We start from the raw sequence: 19,559 nt of genomic DNA, 5'->3' as shown, positions 1-19,559 counted from the left end.
CCTCAGTACATTAATGATGGTAATTTGTTTGTTTCTAGTTTGGACATAGGAAAGGCTGACTTCCTTTATTTTCAAGGTTTGTATTATGTATACTGGACCTTTTCTTCAATCAGTTCATATATGTAAATCATAAGGAACTGGACTTGCATGACCCTTGTATGTCCCTTCCAACTCAGGATATTCTATGATTCTGTAATTTTATAAAGTAGTTAATTCACATTATATTGGCATTTATTAAAGCAGATTTTTCTGACAGCACCTAGAAGCTGATGTAGGGGTTTTTAACCATGAACCATGACTTGTTCCCAATGATTCCCTCCAGCAGCTGCCCAGTGTCTTGCACTGAGATGAAGACTGTACAGAATTAATTTTGGTGCCTAGGGCTGATCAGGACAGCAGTGCTGGTGTTTTCTGGCAGGGTGCCCAGTGCCATGGCTGGGGTCACACTGGCGTGTGACAGGTTTGGGCTCAGCTCCTGGTGGGTGACACTGGGCCAGGGCAGTGTTTGTTCCCGTGGCTCACCCCTTCAGGGGGCAGAGGATATTGTGGCAATGTGCTGGCTCCAGTGCTGTCCTCTTGAAGGTCAGCTGCTGAACTGCTCAAAAATAGCTTCCTTCCCTTGTTTTGTCAGGAGAGTACTTCATTATCCCAGCTCAGGATTAATGGAACTGTTTGATGAGTCTGCTTGGGAGAGAGGGAAAGAAAAGCTTTCCAGGCATTCCTCTGGCTTATGGCTTATCTCAGCTTTACCAAGTGACACAGCAGCAGGGCTGACCTCCAGAGAAGGGTGCTCAGGAGGTTTGTGCTTGGTAATTGCACTGTCTCTAGCAAAGGGCTGATGATATCAGCAGGTTTGCTCTGCACAGGGCTGTGCATGTGGATCTTCATGAAAGTCAGTAAAACTGACCACTGAGCCCCATGAAAGACAAGGCATCACCCTGAGAGCCCCATGCCTACAGATACAATGCCTGTCTCTGAATCTGAATTTATTCCATGACATGCTCAAGGCGCACTTTGTCATATTGCAGAAATTTACCTTTGTATTGTGTGGTTTTGCCAGGATTTGGAAAGGAAAGCTTTAGCTGAGTGGCAGCCTTGGTGTTACAAGCAAAAATTGGTGACTGCCTTGGCAGTGGCCTGGCATGGCTCACGGATTAATGCCCACTGCATTAGATGCTGAGAACACAAACAATATACACATTATAAGCACCAGAAATCAATTCCCAGAAGGCAAAAGTTGTTTCTCTGCAGTTAGAACTTAACAAGAAGTTAAGAAGTGCAGTTGCTGTATCCTCCTTTCCCTGGCTTTTAGGCTCTTACACAAACATTGTAAAGATCAGGTTTCTCTCAGCACTCACACCACCCTTTACCTTTTTTCCAGGCCATTCAGGTTTATTTGGATGTAGGATCAAGTGTTTGGGCACAAGTAGAAGTGCTGATTGGTTTTAGACACCTTCAGAAACCGAGGGATGCTGCAGAGCAGATTGTATGACTTCATCTCTAGGGCTTCAATTCCTTTAAATTACTTTGTCCAGGTAAATCTCTGGACTCTTGCAATGTAAGAAATCTTTTACTGACAGTTTTTAGGTCCTGCAGCTCACTGTGGACACTGACATGTCAGTGGAAGTGGTTCAAAACTGCACTAGGAGAGATTTACACTGGGTATTAGGAAGCTTTTTTTTAACTGAAAAGGTGGTCAAAACCTGGACCAAACTTCCTGGAGAAGTGATGGATGCCCTGGGGCTATCAGTGCTCCACAGGCTTTGGACAATGCCCAGAACAACGTGCTTTAACCTGCTCAGCTCTGAGGTGGTCAATTCAGTGTAGGACAGTGATCAGCCCCTCTGGGACCAGCTCCAGTAAACTGGATTATTTTATATTTGTGTACACACACATCTACCCTCCCAAACATCCTGCTAGCAGGGCAGGTAAAGATCAGGTAAAACTATCAATATCTTTTTATCAGATGTAGAAAAACCCCAAAACATATAAGAGTACCCATCTTGTGGTTCATATCATGGATATTCCCTTTGCAAGCAACTTTTCTTTGTAAAATTCAGTAATTCAACAGCAGTGGAACGAACCACAGCAATTGCAAAACTCTGTATATTGGAAAGTGAGAAACAAAAGAACAAATTATCTTGGAGGGGCCCATGCATGACACCAATGTAAATTGAGACTAATTCATATTGGTTTTGCTTTCAAAATCTGTCAGGGATGATAAAACTGATGGATGCAGAGCAGGTTTAACTTCTCCCATGGCCATAGAGATGGAGATTTTGCCTCCTACTCCTCCTATTTCTCCTCCTGGGAGGAACAGGGCACTGTTTCAGTGCTCAAGTAATACTGTTGTTCTTGTAGGGAATGTCTGAAACCTTAGAAAAGGGCTTTGGGATTAACCTGTCAGAAATCCCAAACTGCTGCAGTGTGGGAATAAATGTGACCTGAAGACTAAAAACTTTGTCTTGAAGGAGTTTTAGATTAGACAGCATTTTCTCCTGTCAAAGCTGATGAGCAAAACCAAATCATATAGATTTAATCTACTAGTGCACCTTTCAGAATTAGTGCTGCACATCTGGCAGCCTTACCTTAAGAAAATAAAAAATAAGGAAAAAGAAAAGAAGTAATAGAGTTTTCAGTGCAGGTGTGACATTTAGGGCCTTGATCTAGATTATATCTCTCCCTACAGCACATGAAGGGGCTTTATCTGCTGCAGACTTCTCATTCCTGACATTTGAAATGGTGGCAAGCTGAATATACTACTTGGTAGAGTGTTTAGGTTGGTGCACTCCTGAGAATCATCCCTAAATGAATGAGCTGCATTGTGCTGTGCACCCCCTTGAGTAGGAAAGAGGAAATCAGAGAGATAATTAGGCTGTTTAATTGCCATTTACTTATTACAAAATTATATTGAAAGTACCATTTATATTTTATCTGACCCTTTTTCATGGCTTTTGAGAAGAGGGCAACAAGGTCACAGTGACAATAATGGCAAACTTGGTGATCAAGTGCCCCTCCCAGCATGTTTGCAAATGACACCAAGCTGAGTGATGCAGGTGACAAACCTGAAGGACAGGAGAGCATCCAGAGGGACCTGGACAAGCTTGAGAAGTGGGACCATGGGAATGTCATGCAGTTTAACAGGACCAAGGGCTGGGCAATCCCAGGCAGCAGCACAGGCTGGGGGAAGAGCTGCAGGAAAGGACTTGGGAGAGCTGCTGGACCAGAGGCTGGCCCTGAGCCAGCCATGGGCACTTGTAGCCCAGAAAACAAATGGTGTCCTGGGCTGTACCAAAGAGGAGTGGCCAGCAGGTCCAGGGAACTGATTGTCTCCCACCTGGAAAGATAACCTACAGCAGAAATGAATCCCAATGTCCTGAGCACTGTATTTAATGTGAATAACACCAAGGTACCAACACATCTTTCTCTTGATGTGCCTCACTATCACCTTACTCTTCTCAAGCCTGAATACTGAATATTATCAATAAAAATAGCAACTGGCTGTAGTTCTTCACAAATTCTGTCACTAAGTTCTTAAATCTGCAGTTTCAAAAGGAGTAGTTCAGATTGGCTGCCCCAAAATCAGAGGCAGAGAAGGAAATGCTCTGAGAAGTGATCAGGACCAGGGGAGGAGCCCATGTTTGAGGGTGCTGGGATTTCTGAATCCTAATGGCATAGCACAAGTGTTGACCTCTTCCCATAAGAAAGTGGCATGACAGGTGTATCACATCTAGGTCACACGTGTGTGTGTGTCTGTCTGTCTGTCCATCTGTCACAGGGCAGTGACCCACAGGAGCCTGGAGAGGCCTTTGCCTGCAGCTGGCAAAGGTGGGTGGAAAAATGAGATAGCTGAAAAAGAACATGAGCTTACAATGATCTGAAGTTCTGCAGAAGCTAGAAAAACCCAGACAATACAAAATTAGTATCTGGGAGACAGTAAGTTATTCCTCTGGATATGGAAGAGTCCCTCATTTGTCAGGGCAGAGAATTTCTTTCAAAACAGTTTCTTTTTTAGAACTAATGTGATGCCAGTAGAATTTGTGAGCTGGAAAAAGAGCAAAGTGGTTATTTTTCACTTCTAGTTTTAAGGAACAGCTTTGAAAACTACTGGGAAACATTTACACACTCTGCATTCATTGCTGCAATAAACTCGCTTTCATTTTTAAAGCCAAGCACCGCCACGTGGGAATTCCACACACTTGGTGGTTTTTATAGCTCATGAAAACATCTGCACTTCCCTCCTTGGAGCACAGATGATTTGAGTCTCACCCAGAATACTGAAATACTGTAGCCATATTGTGGCATTCATATTTTCTGGAAAAATCCCTTTGCTCAGGATTTTTCTCCTGGGAAGCTGAGAAGCCTCAGAAGAAAGGAAAACAATAATTATCTGATTTGCTTATCCTGTGTTTTGCTCCTTTGGAATGTTTTTGGAAATTGTTTACCCACAGGTGGTTGTTTCATTGGATTCTGCTGTGAATTGTTTTGACTCTTCGGCCAATCAGGGTCAAGCTGTGTCGGGGCTCTGGAAAGAGTCAGGAGTTTTTATTATTATCGTTTTAGCCTTCTGTGAGTATCCTGTCTGTATTCTTTAGTATAGTTTAGTATAGCATTCTTTAATATAATATAGCATCATAAAATAATAAATTAGCCTTCTGAGAACATGGAGTCAGATGCATCATTCCTTCCTGCCATGGGGCACCCTGCAAACACAATCCCATATTTAGTGTAACTCCCTGCTATTGCTGTGCTGCCATGGATGATCCTCACAGTGGATCCTGCACAGGTGGGAGCACACAAACACAGCCAGCAAGGATGTCTGGCATCAAAAAAGAGAAAAGGATGTCAAGTTTATGAACAATCAGTTTTGAGACAAATGGAGGTCAGGGGAAATGTAAAATCAGTTACCTGGAACAGGGAACCAAGCCATGAAGCTTCAGGATCTGTGGTGATGAAAGTCACCCAAGGCTCTCCAGCACCAAAGATCTCACCACAAAGCAAAGCAAGGCACACACAGAAACTTAATCAGAGGGGAGGATTCACCAGCTCTCATAAGGCACAAGTTCTTCTCTACAAAGTTTTCTCAGACCCCGCTTACTCCCATCACCCAGCTGCAAAGTGTCTTTGTGTCACTGTCCCCATCCCAGGGGCTCAGGGGGCTCCTCCACGTGGATCTGACTGTGGGCAGTCACACCAGGCACTCCCCAGCACACAGGTACTGCCAAAACCAACTCCTGTCTTGCAAAATCATTGGATTTAACTGAATGGCTCAAAAGTAGAGAGTGGTAATTTCAGGTGAAATAAAACATAACCCCCCAAGCCTGAAATGTGCAAGACTGGTTTGGGATACTTTAGAGCAATCCAGCAGAGAGCCAATGAGAGTTTGGGATGAATTTTTGAGCTGTGGCTAGTCCTTCACTGCAACCAATGCCAGAACTCGGCACCAAATGCAGAACACACTGTTGGGCTTACCAGTCTGTAATCAGAGTATCACATTCAAAACCATGAAAACTTTCCCCACCTAGCAGCTTTTTTCCTGAAGTATTCCATGTTTTCCCTAAACTTCTTTTCCTAAAACTTTTCAAAAAAAAAAGAGAAGTCTTTAGTCAAAAGCAAAGCAGCACCTGCATTGCACATCTTTAACTCCCAGGCTCTGTGGCTTAGTTTCTAAAGCAGTAATGAACCATATTGACTTCATTTTTAAGTAAACCAGGCAAGAGAGATTTTGTTAACTTCAAGAAGGAAGAAGGGACAATGAATCTGTATTTTCAAAATGAAGCTTGCAAAAGCAGCAAATACCTGCAAGGTTGTAAGTCTTGCCTATCTGGAAAATTACCTGCAGAGGTGTTTTTTTGTTGTTGTTGTTTTTGTTTAACTCAATACATTATTGTTTTCTAGAGAAATAATATTTTCTGAAGCAGAGTGGTGCCCCTGAAAAAGGCTTTTCCAGGTCTGGCCTGGCTTTACTGTCAAACTAGAACACGTGATAATCACAGACCCTCCAGCTAAAAATTAACTAAGCCCCTTCTTCAGCAACTTCACAAGGTTTCCATAAAAATTCAGGCAGCCCACTGAGCACATAACACTTTGAGTCCAGCCATTCAAAGCCAGGCATCAACCAGCTCCTTCAAAAAGTGCATTTACAAGCAGAGATGGTGCAATAGAGAATGCACAGCACCTGCCCATCACAGCATGGACTGTCCTCACTAGAAGCAGCAGCACTACATTCCAGGAATATTTACCAGACCACAGGACAAACTATCTCTCAAACAGCCACAGGTTTAAGACACAGTTCACTGCTGCCAAAGCCAAGTTATCCTGAGGAATTAATCAACCAGCTTTATGCAATTCAGGCAGATCTGCCTCCTCAGGACTTCAGGGAAACAACAAAAAATGGTGACCTTGTTAGACTGGTGTCTTTTGGGTCTGCATGGTCTCCGTTAGCACAATATACTCTACAGGTATCTCAAGTTTTGTATGTTTTTTGGTGTGTTTTTTTTTTTTTAATCTGTTCCAACTGCAATGACTTCTAAAGTGAAAAAAATCAAATGCTTAATTAAAATACAAATGTCTCCTGAGACTGTGATAAAGTCAACTTAGCAAAAGGAATGCAGAATGAAGTTCTTACCTGTGTTTCCTGACTGAAGTTCAGCAGGTTTGTGAGCAGGAAGGTGCTGAAGGACCTTCAGTGTGTGTGAGCAGAACCCAGCAGGGCACAGCTCCAGAGCTGCTGCTACCATGGAGAACACAGCCCTAGGAAGTGCCGGCACTCACATTTGTGCACTTCCACCTCTCCCCCCTCTCCCAGAGCAGTGCCTTTCCAAAAGTTAAGGCAGCAGAAGGACTCGTGTGCTGCAGGGACTGCAGGCACCATCCAGGCCCCAGCCCCGAGGGGCTGCAGCAGCAGAGCTGCTCTGGGAACAACCTTCTGTCCAAGGGAGAAGTGCTGAGGCCACCTCACACTCTGAACATGCTATGTCCTGCTTCCACAGCAGAAGCTACACACAATATCCATCATCTAAATGGGATTCCTGCTCATGCACATTCATGAGAACAAGATTTAGACCCCAGTTCAATATTCAGCAAATACCTTATGATCACCAAAACAAAACCCCAAAAGACCTGAAACAAACTTGCTACAGCTACAGGTCCAAGTGGGAGCCCAGAAACAATCAGGCTATGAAGGGCAAAAAAGGCTGTACTTTAAAAATGTTTCCTACTACATACGAGAACAAATGCAGGATGTGATGTTTGCTTAGTTTTATTAATTTATTTTTGCAGGAATCTGCAACTTGGAGTATGCACTTTCTGGAGGTACCATGCATGCATAGCCTCTGAATGCTTTTATACAATTTCATCTCTTAGTAATAAGTTCATTCACAGCATACACAAATCTAGAATGTAGACACCATATATACAGGATTAAACAAGATCGTGTCTTCTTTTTTTTTAATGAAAAAATTTAACAGGGTTTCACACAGCAGGAAGTATGGATTAGATACACTGGTGCCACCATAAATAAATAAGTTTCAAGAACACAGTTTTTTAAAATTGGTTTCAAAGATACTGGAAATCCAGGATTATAATATTGCATTAACTCCATTGATTTCTGATTATTCCAAGAAAAATATTTGCATTTATGGACATATACAGCAATGAAAGCCCCAACTGAAGAAATGTGGCAAAACTCAGTCACGTCTGGGTTCATGTAAGATTGACTTTTTGAAACAAAAACAAATGCAGCTGCACACAGAGACAGTACTGACTGTGAGATGTGATATCTGTGCATGTCTTCCTTCCTTGTGGGATTTGGAGTCGCTGCAGTACAGAGCACATCAATTCTGTGGTACCAAATTGGCTGTTGAATTCTTAATGTCCAACCATGCACTTCTCATCAGGATAGTCATGTTCACATTCTAGGGTACACCACTGCATTTTAAAAGAACTATCATCCTGATGACAAGCTTGTTTTTAACATATTTAATATTCTCACATTCTTTTTTAAAACATTCTTTATTGTTTTTATTTTGTCCCCATTTCAACTCAAGTATTTCTATTTCAGTTTCAAGGGATTTTACAATCAATATTAAATGTAGAAGTATTTAGAAATTGAAAAGTATTTAGAAATTGAAGTGAGAGATGTATAGCTGGGAGAGACAAAAGTAATTGAGAGAAAAGCTGGGTTTAAAAATAAAAACAAACGTGATTCAGTAGCATATCATAATCAGAAAGTACTGAGACCAGCTCTTTTAAGAATTATTACACCTTTTCACCACACCTCCCATTTTTCAAGGGAAACACACACATACAACAGACACACAGATACACAATTCAATCTGATCTAAGACTACATTTTACAAAGTATTCCTTTCCTTTTCCTTTTCCTTTCCCACCCCCTTCCTCTTCACCCAAACAAGACTAATAATTAAAAGTAGATCCAAAGTTCAGGATTTCTTTTGGTTTACTATGTTCTGAATAATTTTCACAAGCCCCACTCTAAATAAACTTTTCAAGAGCTACAGCAGTATCCTATAATTAAAGGGAATTCATCTTAATAGCACAGTAAATATAAAATAAGCTTTATAAAATTTCAATGAACAATGAGATCATTTTGAATAACTGAATGTCCAGGTCAGTTACAAACTCTACCAATCTAGTAGCATTGTTGAGGGAAAGCTCAGTCATTAAGGAAAAAAGAAAATACAAGTAGTGCATTAAATCAACAGCATCCCAACATTCTCTCTCTCACTCACACACACACAAGTTTTATACAATACAGTGCATTTTGTTGCCAGCTGACATTAGGGTTTTATGTGCATTCAATAAATATTCCATAAACCAATCTTTTTGGTATAATCTACAATTCAGTTGGGGTTTGAATGGCATCACCTGCTTTCAGAAGGAAAATGGATCTTCCAATATTTAAAATACAATTACATTCTAACAAACTAGAAATATTCAAGCACCATGTCAAGTCTTTACTATTAAAGTTTGAGTATGGGATTTACAAGTAAAAGAATACAACAGAAGGGTGTGGTGGTTTTCTTTCTTTGTTTGTACAAGCAACAAATGAGAGTAATTGAAAAAACCAAGTGAAGTCATTGGTACAAAGGATTCATTTTTCAATTTAATGGCACTCACTCGCTCTTCCAATGAGTACCTTGCTGTGGTGGCAGCCCTCCTTCTCTTCCTCTGGTGAAGCTGGGACTAAGATTTGCAAGTCTCCATGTAAGGTTATTGCAGTTCAGGGCATTTTTGGACTGAATGCATTATTTGCACCTCCTCCTTTGAAAGTAGCATCTATTCTGTCAGAAAATGGTACAACTGTGTTTTTGCATGACACCCCTACTCTCATTTGCTGACTGTCACTTCAGTTGCTATCTTTTTTGTAATTCCAGCAAAAACAAATGCTTCTAGAACTTCACCAGAAGTACAAAGGAACAGAAAATTGAAATAATACAATGGCAAAGGCATCAGGATAGAAAAGCCATGAAGTTACTGGTATTGTTTGGAGTCATTTGTTATGCAGCTGATAACAGCAATGCTTCTGCTCATCTGTTTTCTAGTTCTCAGTTTTGTGAAACTGTACACTGACATGCACAAAATTAATACCTGCCTTTTAATTTCAGCTGACAGTAACTGGCAGTAACTTTCTTACCCCCTTCGACATGTGATGAGCCCCCCTCACAGCAGTGTAAATCACAGGGAAGGAAGGAAAACTATCTCTGATGCCTTTGACTTAGTTTTGCTCATTAGTGGTGCACACTGATTGCTGGAGACCTCTTAGCTTGTTTTAATTTATTCTGAAGATTTAGTGCAAGAACATATTGAAAAATGCCAGATAAAATATTGCTTCCTCATCTAAGATCAACAGTTTGGCTCTTACTGTTGTCTTTATAAACTGTGGGGAAAGAAGACACCAGATTGAGCAATGCAATCAAGATGAGTTTTTCTCCACCCACCCCTTGCAAATGCTGCTTTATTTTAAATAAGGATTCAGACATATGATTGTTCTACCACAGCTTAGCATGTTATCACACATCGAGTGAACTGTGGTAATTGACAAAATGATGTGGCTGCCATGAGCTAAGAACAGCTTAAAATGAAGCAGTTTCAAACTTTCATGGTAAATTTAATAGCAAATTTTGCTTTACCGAGTCAATTACCATAATTCAGCTGAAGTGCTTGGCTGCATCTCTGAATTGTGATGAAGTTATACCATAAAAACTCAAATGCACTGTACCAGCCTCTGAGCAGTACACAGAACACCCTACTCAGGCACACAGTTGTGTCACAGAGTCATTCAGCTGCCCAAACCCAAGGTCGATCTCAAAGTATCCAGTGCTTTATTCCAGCAGCCTGAGGCATCCAGACAGATTGAACATCACCTTTAGAATACAGTGTATCATAGGCAGATAAGTACCAGTAGGATTTTCAATTGCAAGTCTTATGTTCTTTAACCTATGACAAATATTTCCTGACCAAAATAGAAAGAATGCAGTGTGTAGTTCTTCAGGATCTGGCATCTGCTATTTTGTACAGGCTGGTTTATTAATAATGTGCAAATAAACCTTTACTGAAGAACTGATTAATCATTTTTCAGCTAACTTTGATCTGGGGCACAAAGTACCTTCTGTGCTGTAAACACCATGAATTCTTCACAAATTGGAAGCTGAAAAGGCCTAAGGAACTGGGTACAAACTCTTCTCAAACACAACCATGGCTGAGCCCAAGTCTTCCAAATGGAATTTGGACTAGCCTGTGCATGGCATATCTCACTGTACTGCTGCACAGCACAGGCTCAGAGGGTTGTGCAGAAAAGCATCCTTTGAGCTTGGAAACACGACGGCCCAATGAAAGCATGCAGCAGGATTTTCATTTGCAACGTGGTAGAATTCATTCTCAGTTTATTACCAGTGTTGACACAGCCAGGTGGGCACTGTACAAGCAAACGGGATTGTAAAAAATTACCTCTGATTACACTCTCTGAAACACTCACACCATTCCTCACTGAGTCACCTCAGGTCACTATTTCAAACAGCAATTTTTTGTAGACATAAGTTACCCTGAAAAAAAGCAGCAATTACAAATACCCTTCTCCTTATTGTTTTTATACATCGCAAAATTTATCATTGCATTTACCTGTCTTCTTTTTCAGTGGCTTACAATCTAGAAGCACAGGGAGCCTTTGTTTTCCAGCCAGCTGTGGCCAGGTTAAGTCAGCTCTGGCTCTCCAGTTTTTCTGGGTAAGTGTAACACTTCACACCATTACTAAGAGTCCTATAATTTTCTTTAAAAAACCAGTAGTTTTGGGTTGGTTGTTTTTAGAGCCACTAAGCAGTAACTATAACCACAGGAATAAACACCAGTAGTTATTTGCTTTCCTGCATACATTCTTCTCAAAATTAATCCTTTTACATTTTCAGGTTTCATTTTCTGCTTTGCTCACTACAATGGGAAGGAATTTAACCCTTAATTTACTTATTTTCTAGTGCAGCAGAAGCAGAAACATCCTAGCACGTTACCCCCACCCCTTGCAGTATGAAGATTGTTGGCTGGCAAAGGCCGGGCAGGTGGACTGAAAGGTTCCCCATGTTTCCTTCTCTTACAGCTGTTGGCTTGAGAGCCTGTGTTCAACCCAGTGCAGCCCTCTCCTGAATTTCAGGTGTATCGTGGCATTTCACACTGTTCACAGCGATTTAGTGCTGGGTGATTTAGAAAGGTGCAGCTACCACAATTCCATGGGGCCCCTTCAAAGTCTTCATCTCTTGGCTGAGTCCGTGGAGTCTGTTTGGAGCTGTTTTGATGATCTAGAGAAAAGCAAAAAGAAAACATTTTATTTCAGCAGAGAAAGATCAATAGACAAGATAACACTACTGAAAGGTCATCTAATTAAACAGTCAATCTTAAAATGAACATGGAAACCTCTTCCTAAAGCACTTCTAATTCAGTTTGTGAAATGTGAATATTTGAAGTATTTCACTTCTGTGAAGAGCCACTTAACTGTAACACCTTATAACCAACAAGAGAACTCATCCCTGTTAGGTCACTGATGCTGCTAAAGGTTTAACAGCTCAAAGCATACAAGTTTGTTACTGGCACTGCAGCACCATCCTGTTAAGGTTTACACACAGCAGCCTATTTCCAAATATTTAATTACAATAACTCTGCTTCACCTGAAAGGGAAAACTACTTCTAACTTAGTTGCTTCAAGCAGTCTGACAAAACACATATTATTTCTAGCATTAACTCAGGCTGAAAAAGAATACAATCTAAAAATAAAATGACAGCCCTATTTCAAAACAAGACAATTCTTCCTCATGCCTTTGAAGCAGGGATATATGTACATGAATCAGCATTTAAGTCTGTTTTCACTCATAAAATCAGTACATATGCAAATCACACAATAGGCCTTAACCCACAGAAACACTCAGTTTTCCATGTCTCCTGACACCACCTCAACACCTCAGGTTATATACTATAAGTAAGGAATACTCCCAGGATGTGGAAACACCGTTAGAAAATGTTAATATTTATTAACATTGACACATACCTAGAAGGTATGGCTGGGATACCCAGCTGCTAAACATCAGTGAACTCATGTCTAACAAAGGTCTGCAATTTGTAACTGCACACAAAGTAATTTGCAGTTGCTGCCCCACCTGCTAAGAAATGCAGCAGACCCTGATTACAACCTTAGTGCAGACAGTACTGAAGTCTTCAGAGACTAACAAAGGAAATAAAAGTAATCTCTTTGCTTAGATGCAGCCTCCTGGCCAGAAGCTGCACAGTCACAGCCACATCAGCAGTGCTTGACCTCAACAAATTCCTGGTGAGGCAGGCAGTGTGGGCACTCACTGCGTTCCACTGCCCGGCCAGATGGCAGCACAGAGCACACCCTTGTCTGCCCACACCCGTCTGGCTGCCCACGCTTCCAACAGCTCAATATTAAACAATATTTATTATTTAACAACAAAAAAAATTGATGCCTCCATGTAACAATCCAAGCTCTGACTACAGTACAGCAGCCCTACAACTGAACTCTGATAAGCTGGCAGACAAAACCAGGAAGCTCGTTGTACAAATCCTTACAAGGCGCTATCCTAACTGCCAAATAAAATAATTCATTTCACATTGAGTTTTGCACATTGTTTTGCTTTGAAATAATACATTAAATATTGTAGTGTAATCAAGAGAATTTCTTCAAGCACCACAAATTTAACAACTCCTTAATCAACAGCATGATCACTGCAATTGAAGGTGACTCCAGCCAGGCACACCATGGCTCACCTGGTGCTACTGCTTTCCTGGACACTACCACCTAATGCAGGGAACTCCTCCCAGTATTATCTTTTCCTTGAGCCAGAAAAGCAGTTCTAGGCCTTCTCTTTCTTTTAAATTTCTACTCAGTAATCATTTTATTAGATTGAGGAGTAAAATGCTTCAAAAGAGGGGGAAAATTTCCTAATATGAATTCAAAATTCACCTACAGGAACCTTTGTGGAGTGTTATCAGCAACCAGAATTCATTTACAAACTCTGGAGTGTCAGGGAGACCACAGGATTACTGATTCAGCTGCTTCCTTTCCACTAACAAGTGCAGTGCATGCTAGGTACAGCAAGAGCAGAGACAATGTTATAAATCTTATCACACATAACATTTTCAGGGAAAAGATTGTTGTTTTTTCTGTATCAGAGCACAGGATTCCACACTAGCTATTTCAGCTCTTTTTTCTAGTAGGGAATAACTGTTTATAATCAAGGTGGTATTAACAGAACATTCATTCACAACAGTCTGCCTGAGGAAAACAAGTTGTAGCCAGGATTACTGCACTTATAGAAAAATGTTCTGGTTTGAGTTATAGACAGAAAAGTTAAATAACTAGAGCTGCTTCCTGCCACCACAGGGATTGTTTAAAAAGAAAAAAAAACTCACTCAATGCAGATTTGGTGATAATGCCTGTTTGTGGACCTACCTTTTTTATATGGCTTTGGTGGCACAACAGGACCAGGCTCTATGTTATCATAGAAGTTACACGTGGCCTTCGGATCAAAGTTTCCTGTCGGAAAAGAAAAAGAAAGTGTAAGGTGAAGGTTATTTAAATGCCTATGCCAGTGACATAAACATCCAAAGGCTTCTTATTTTATACATCATCTTATTATGACATTATATCTTAGCTTTTTCACAAGTTTTGCCATATAATTTTAGTTTTCTGTCAATCACAGTAATTTTTAGCAGGGCAATCCCATACTGAAAAATCAACTCCAGCTCAACATTTTGCATTGCCATGAAAACATGTGAAATGTACATCTTCCTACAGGATACTTCCTTGATAAAAAATGACTGTGCATATCCTAATCTATTCCTAATCTTGATTCTATTTAAGACAAGTTTCTGTTAAAAAAAGACTTCTAAAAACCCTAGTTAATTTCTGTTTGTCAGCCTCTTGGTTGCAACTCATTGTTCAGTTCTGTATTATTTGGCCACAGCCTTTGTCAGCAAGAAGTTAAAATTTTAAGTGAAGGATCTTCATAAAGGAGTAATTTTTTTTAATATGCTCTTGGCAAAGTCATTTTATGTCACCACTTTGTTGCTAATGGAATTTAACTTGGCCAACAGAAGTATTAGCAAGCCAAGTTTATTAGGCTGCTACTGAAAAAACACCCACCTTCTTTTAGAGGTGCCACTGCTAATATAAATTGAACTCTAAAAACTCCAAATATTCACATTTAAGCACATGGCATATTAGAACCATAGGATCATTTAGGTTGGAGAAGACCTCAAAGACCATTGAGTCCAACTGCTACCCCAGCACTGCCAAGTCCATCACTAACCCATGTCTCCAGGAGCTGCATCTGTAGGTTTTTTAAATACCTCCAGGGATGGCAACTCCACCACTTCCCCAGGCAGCGTGTTCCAATGCTTGGCAACTCTTGCCCTGGAGACATTTTCCCTAATATTCAATCTAAACCTGCTCTGGTGCAACTTGAGGCTGTTTCCTCTCATCTGTCACTTGTTACCTGGGAGAAGAGACTCCTTTCACATTATTGTAAAGAGCAATGAGGTCCCCCTGAGCCTCCTTTTCTCCAGGCTAAGCACTCACAGCTGCCTCAGCCATTTCTCCCATGACTCTCCAGACCGTTCCCCAGCTCTGCTGCCCTGCTCTGCACTCACTCCAGCCCCTCAGTGCCTTTCCTGCAGTGAGAGGCCCCAAACTGGACACAGGATTTGAGGTGTGGCCTCACCAGTGCCGAGCACAGGGGGACAATCCCTGCCCTGGTCCTGCTGCCACACTATTGCTGACACAGGCCAGGTGCCATTGGCCTCCCTGGTGCCCTGGGCACACCTGGATCATGTCCAGCTGCTGCTGACCAACATCTCCAGCTCCTTTTCCTCCAGACACCTTTCCAGACACTCTGTCCCAAGCCTGCAGCTCTGCCTGGGGTTGTTGTGATGCTTTTTGAACCTCATAAAATTGACCTCACCCCATTGGTCCAACCTGTCCAGAGGCCCTGCAGAGCCTTCCTAATCTCCAGCAGACTCATGTTTGTGACCATATCCAAATGATGTTTCTTTAAAAGTATCAATTCAATACCTCTAGATTGAAGGAGATCAACTTCTTTCAGTGTACAGTCAACATTTATCTGGAGTTGTCTGTTGAGGCTCCTCAATCTGGTCATTTCCTCAGGCTAGAAAGAAACATCCCAAAATAGTAATTGTGGGAAAGTCAGCATCTTATTTGAAATAGAAATAACATTGCTATGTCTTTGTTAACAGCTTTACTGAAAACTGAGTATAGATAAGGCACTGAAAGAAGTCCAAGTGTCTGGCCTACTATTCCTAACTCACTTGCCCTCAAAAAACATTCTTCTATTGGTATGTGAGGAGGAAAACAGACAAGTTACTTAATATTAAAATTCATCAGTAAGGTGACATAGCTGAGCTCAAGTTTATAAAACCACACACGTTACTAAATTCTGTGTAAGTGGATGACTTGCTACCTGAGTCTGCATCAAGATAATCAAAACCAGAATACAAACTGCAGCCCACATTAACTATTACTTGCTTATGACTGAATGAGGTTAAAAGTTTATTCATTTCCATCAACCCAAGGAGCTCCAAGAAGCCCAACCTTTTAGCTCAGTATATTTAAATCATTCAATGATGAAGGACTGCAATTATTTTTAACAGCATAATCAGTTATTTAAGTGCATATATTTGCATATCATTGAGAAACCCTAAGTTCCTAGAATGGAAAGCTTTTTTAATACTAGCAGCATCAATCACTAACACATTTTATCCTAGGATACATTCCAGCATCACAGTCACATAATCACAGAATATTCAAGGTTGCAAGGAACCTCTGGAGATCATCTAGGACTTTGTATCCTAGAAGTTTACCAGATTGGCCAAGCTTGGCTTCCCCTTGGTGAATCTATGTGACTGCTGCTGACCACTTTCTTGTCCTTCACGTGCCTGGAAAGGGTCAGCAGCATTCCCAAGGGTCTCAATAACTTTCCTAAGGATCAAAGTGAGGCTGACCAACCTTAGTTCCCTGGGTCCTCCCCTTCTGGCAGACATCAGTGATATTTGCTCTCCTCCAGCCTTTGGGAACTTTCCCAAACACCATTAATGAACCAAAGATTACCTGGAGTGGCCTTGCAATGACAGCTGCCAGCTCCCTCAGCACTCACAGGTATCTCATCCAGGATTATGACCTCGTGTATGACTGCTTTGCCTAAGCATTCCCTGACCTGATTCTCTTCCATTAAGGGTGTACTTTCTTTGCTTCACACTTTTCCCAGGGTCTCTGGGACCTGGGATTCCTGATGGACTGTAAAGACTGAACCAAGAAGTTCATTCAGTATCTCAAGCCTTTTCCATGTCCTACATAACCATACCCCCAACTTGCTGAGCCCACATTTTCACTGGTCTTCCTGCTGTCACCTAGGCAGTAACAGAAGCCTTTCTTTTGGTCTTTGAAATCCTGTGCCAGATTCACCTCCAGTTGGTCTCTGGCTTTCCTAACCTCATCCTGGCACACTCAGTGCCTCTGAACTTCTCCCAGGTTCATCTGTGCCAAATGCTGCCCTGAAACAGGTGAGACACAAAACAGCCACAGCAAAGCAGCCAACAGCCCTTCTGTGCCTTCCAGCCTACACCTGTGGTTATTGTTTGTGTCAATACAGCCAGTAAGTCTGAGCTGATTTGCTTAACAACTACACACAGTGGAAGCTATTTTTCAGCCAGATGAATTCCCTTATCAGAGCCACACACATGTTTGGGCTAGAGTCACTTGCAGGTGGAAGTCACACAGATAAGAAGAATCAACAAGGTAAAAAGGAGAGTTCCAACTATTTCAGGCAACACTGACACTGAACAGTTATTTGGCACATCCTGCACATACCAAAAGAGAAATACTGTCTATGAGAAGCAACTACTCAAACAATAAAATAGCTTTTTAAAAACAAAAGATAGAACTTCCTGCATGGACACCAAGCTCTATATGGCTAAGGCTTATTGAACAGATGTAGTTGGAGATACTTTTATTCTTGGTAAGGAACTAAGTATATGTAGTTCTGTGATCTACAGAAGTACATGCATACAACCTTCTGAAGCTTTGCTGGGAACACCAAGAAAACTGCACACATATCCATTTCATCAACTACAAGAATTAGCTTATGACAAGTCAAGTACTTAAAGTGTCCCCAAAGACTGAAGATTTTATATTCAGAAGTATATTTGAACAGTACCTTAGTTTCATCAAAACACAAAGAATGAATGTGTATGTTGAATTAAAATACTAACAACTTGCTTACTGTGGGAATTGCAGTTGTACAGCTGACCCTCCGAAGCCGCCTCTGCATCAGATCATGCTCCATGCCATTGACTTCAGTCTTCAGGCGTTCAAGCTCTTCCTTCTCAAGCTTCAGCTCCTTTGCTAACCTCTCCATCCTTGCCCGTTGATGTAACAGCAAGGCTAATGTTTTACACAAAGAAATAGTTACCAGCACATAAAAACCTCAACACTGAATTCTTAACTTATCAGCAAGACTCATGAGTGACCCCTCTGGAAAAAAAAAAGGTGATCACAGACATGCAGCCAAATATCAGTGTGAAGATGCCTTCATGCCAAATGAACTACAATTTAGAACAAAGTTCTTCCAGAATAAAACCACATTTTATACGGTAACTTGAAGTTGTTATTACCATTTTGGTCAAAGCTTCTTTTTTTGCATTTGGTCTTTCTCGTCTCAAAAATACAAAGGCACCTGTACAAGGAGACAGCTTCTAAGGATGAAACAGCAACCTAGTTATACTAATACTCTACTGACAAAAAAAAAAATATACTAGAGGTAAGATCAGGAGGTAACACACAGTTCATACCTGCAGCTCAACAGCAGCTGACACATCAGCCCTGAGACATTAGCCAAATGTCAGTCCCAAATTTGTTTTTTACATTACTATTATAAACTATGGCATAACTTTTAAGTAGTTTTAGCTTTTCAGGAAATATTGTAATCCTCAATATTCTAAGTTCCAAAGGGTTCAGAGGAAAAACTATGGATCTTCAACAAAATAAACTATAGAATCCAGAAAATAAAAAGTTGAGTCAGTTCAGGTGTTTCAGATCTTAATTTTGTAACAGATCAATTTCTCCAACTTCTCTCTGCTGTTGAGTCATTCCCTCCTTTTCATCATGGTACTGACATTTATGACTCTCAGTCACAAACTGCTGTTGGGCTCCCAGAGAATCAAAGAAAAGAATTTTGACTAGCTAGAAGATAATATTCAGCTTCATAAAGAAGAGTATTTCTCAGTATTTCATCATGGTGCAAAGCTGGCCAAGTCAGTGTGATGCTTAATCCTTTCTGATCAGGCTGGTTTTACCTGATTGAAGTCTGCTACGACAGAGAAAAATAAGACATTTGATGTGGGTATTCAGACAAACATGCTGCTCATGTAACAATGCTCAAAGCAAGGAAGCTGTAGAACCTGCAAAATGATACTTCATGAAAAGTCACAGCCAGAATGTGCCCTTTTCTTCATCCCATCCAACAAAGGCAAAGGAAAAGCACATACTATCCAAGAATATTAACATATGAGCTAAAAAGAATTAGAAAAATAAGTAACACCACGACAACTTACTGCAAAAGAAGAATACCCCAACCTGTTGGAAGCATATATCAGCATTCCACACAAAAATGTAGCACTGTAATTTGGATTTTGTATGGATTCATCAATTCATGGCCAACAAATAAACACCAAAGAGCCTAGCCAAGAATAACACCAGGTGTTTTTACACTACAGGCAGCAGAATTATTTAACAGAACTGTTCTCTACTTTTTCAAGTAGCAAGCATAAGTCATGCAAGCAGAATTAAGAAGTACAGATATCAGACTGGATGATTTTCCACTATTGTTACCAAACCCTCTCTCTGAGTGATTCCTTCAACTTAACATGGTGTGACTACATTTCAGAGCTTCACATTGTACTCTAGTACAACTCACCAAATATGACTCATATTACAAAGAAGCAAAGTATAGAAACTAGAATGA

At 40.9% G+C, this 19,559-nt stretch overlaps 1 protein-coding gene across 4 annotated transcripts in view; it reads right to left on the bottom strand.

Moving 5' to 3' along the window:
- Nucleotides 1-7,245: 7,245 nt before the first annotated feature.
- TAB3 (TGF-beta activated kinase 1 (MAP3K7) binding protein 3) overlaps nt 7,246-19,559 on the bottom strand; it is a 43,991-nt gene continuing 31,677 nt past the window's right edge. For all 4 annotated transcript variants that reach the window (XM_063182264.1, XM_063182275.1, XM_063182283.1 and 1 more), the window contains 4 exons: nt 17,820-17,980; nt 15,596-15,689; nt 13,976-14,059; nt 7,246-11,810 (listed from right to left, as the gene is read on the bottom strand). In XM_063182264.1, the coding sequence (XP_063038334.1) occupies nt 11,662-11,810; nt 13,976-14,059; nt 15,596-15,689; nt 17,820-17,980 (488 nt within the window). In that variant the 3' untranslated portion in view covers nt 7,246-11,661. The remainder of the gene's footprint in view (nt 11,811-13,975; nt 14,060-15,595; nt 15,690-17,819; nt 17,981-19,559) is intronic.

Source organism: Melospiza melodia, chromosome 2 (genome assembly GCF_035770615.1).
Source record: "Melospiza melodia melodia isolate bMelMel2 chromosome 2, bMelMel2.pri, whole genome shotgun sequence".
In the NCBI taxonomy this organism is placed as follows: domain Eukaryota; kingdom Metazoa; phylum Chordata; class Aves; order Passeriformes; family Passerellidae; genus Melospiza; species Melospiza melodia.
Note: the sequence above shows the minus strand (reverse complement) of the source record. Positions and strands in the feature narration are given on the sequence as shown.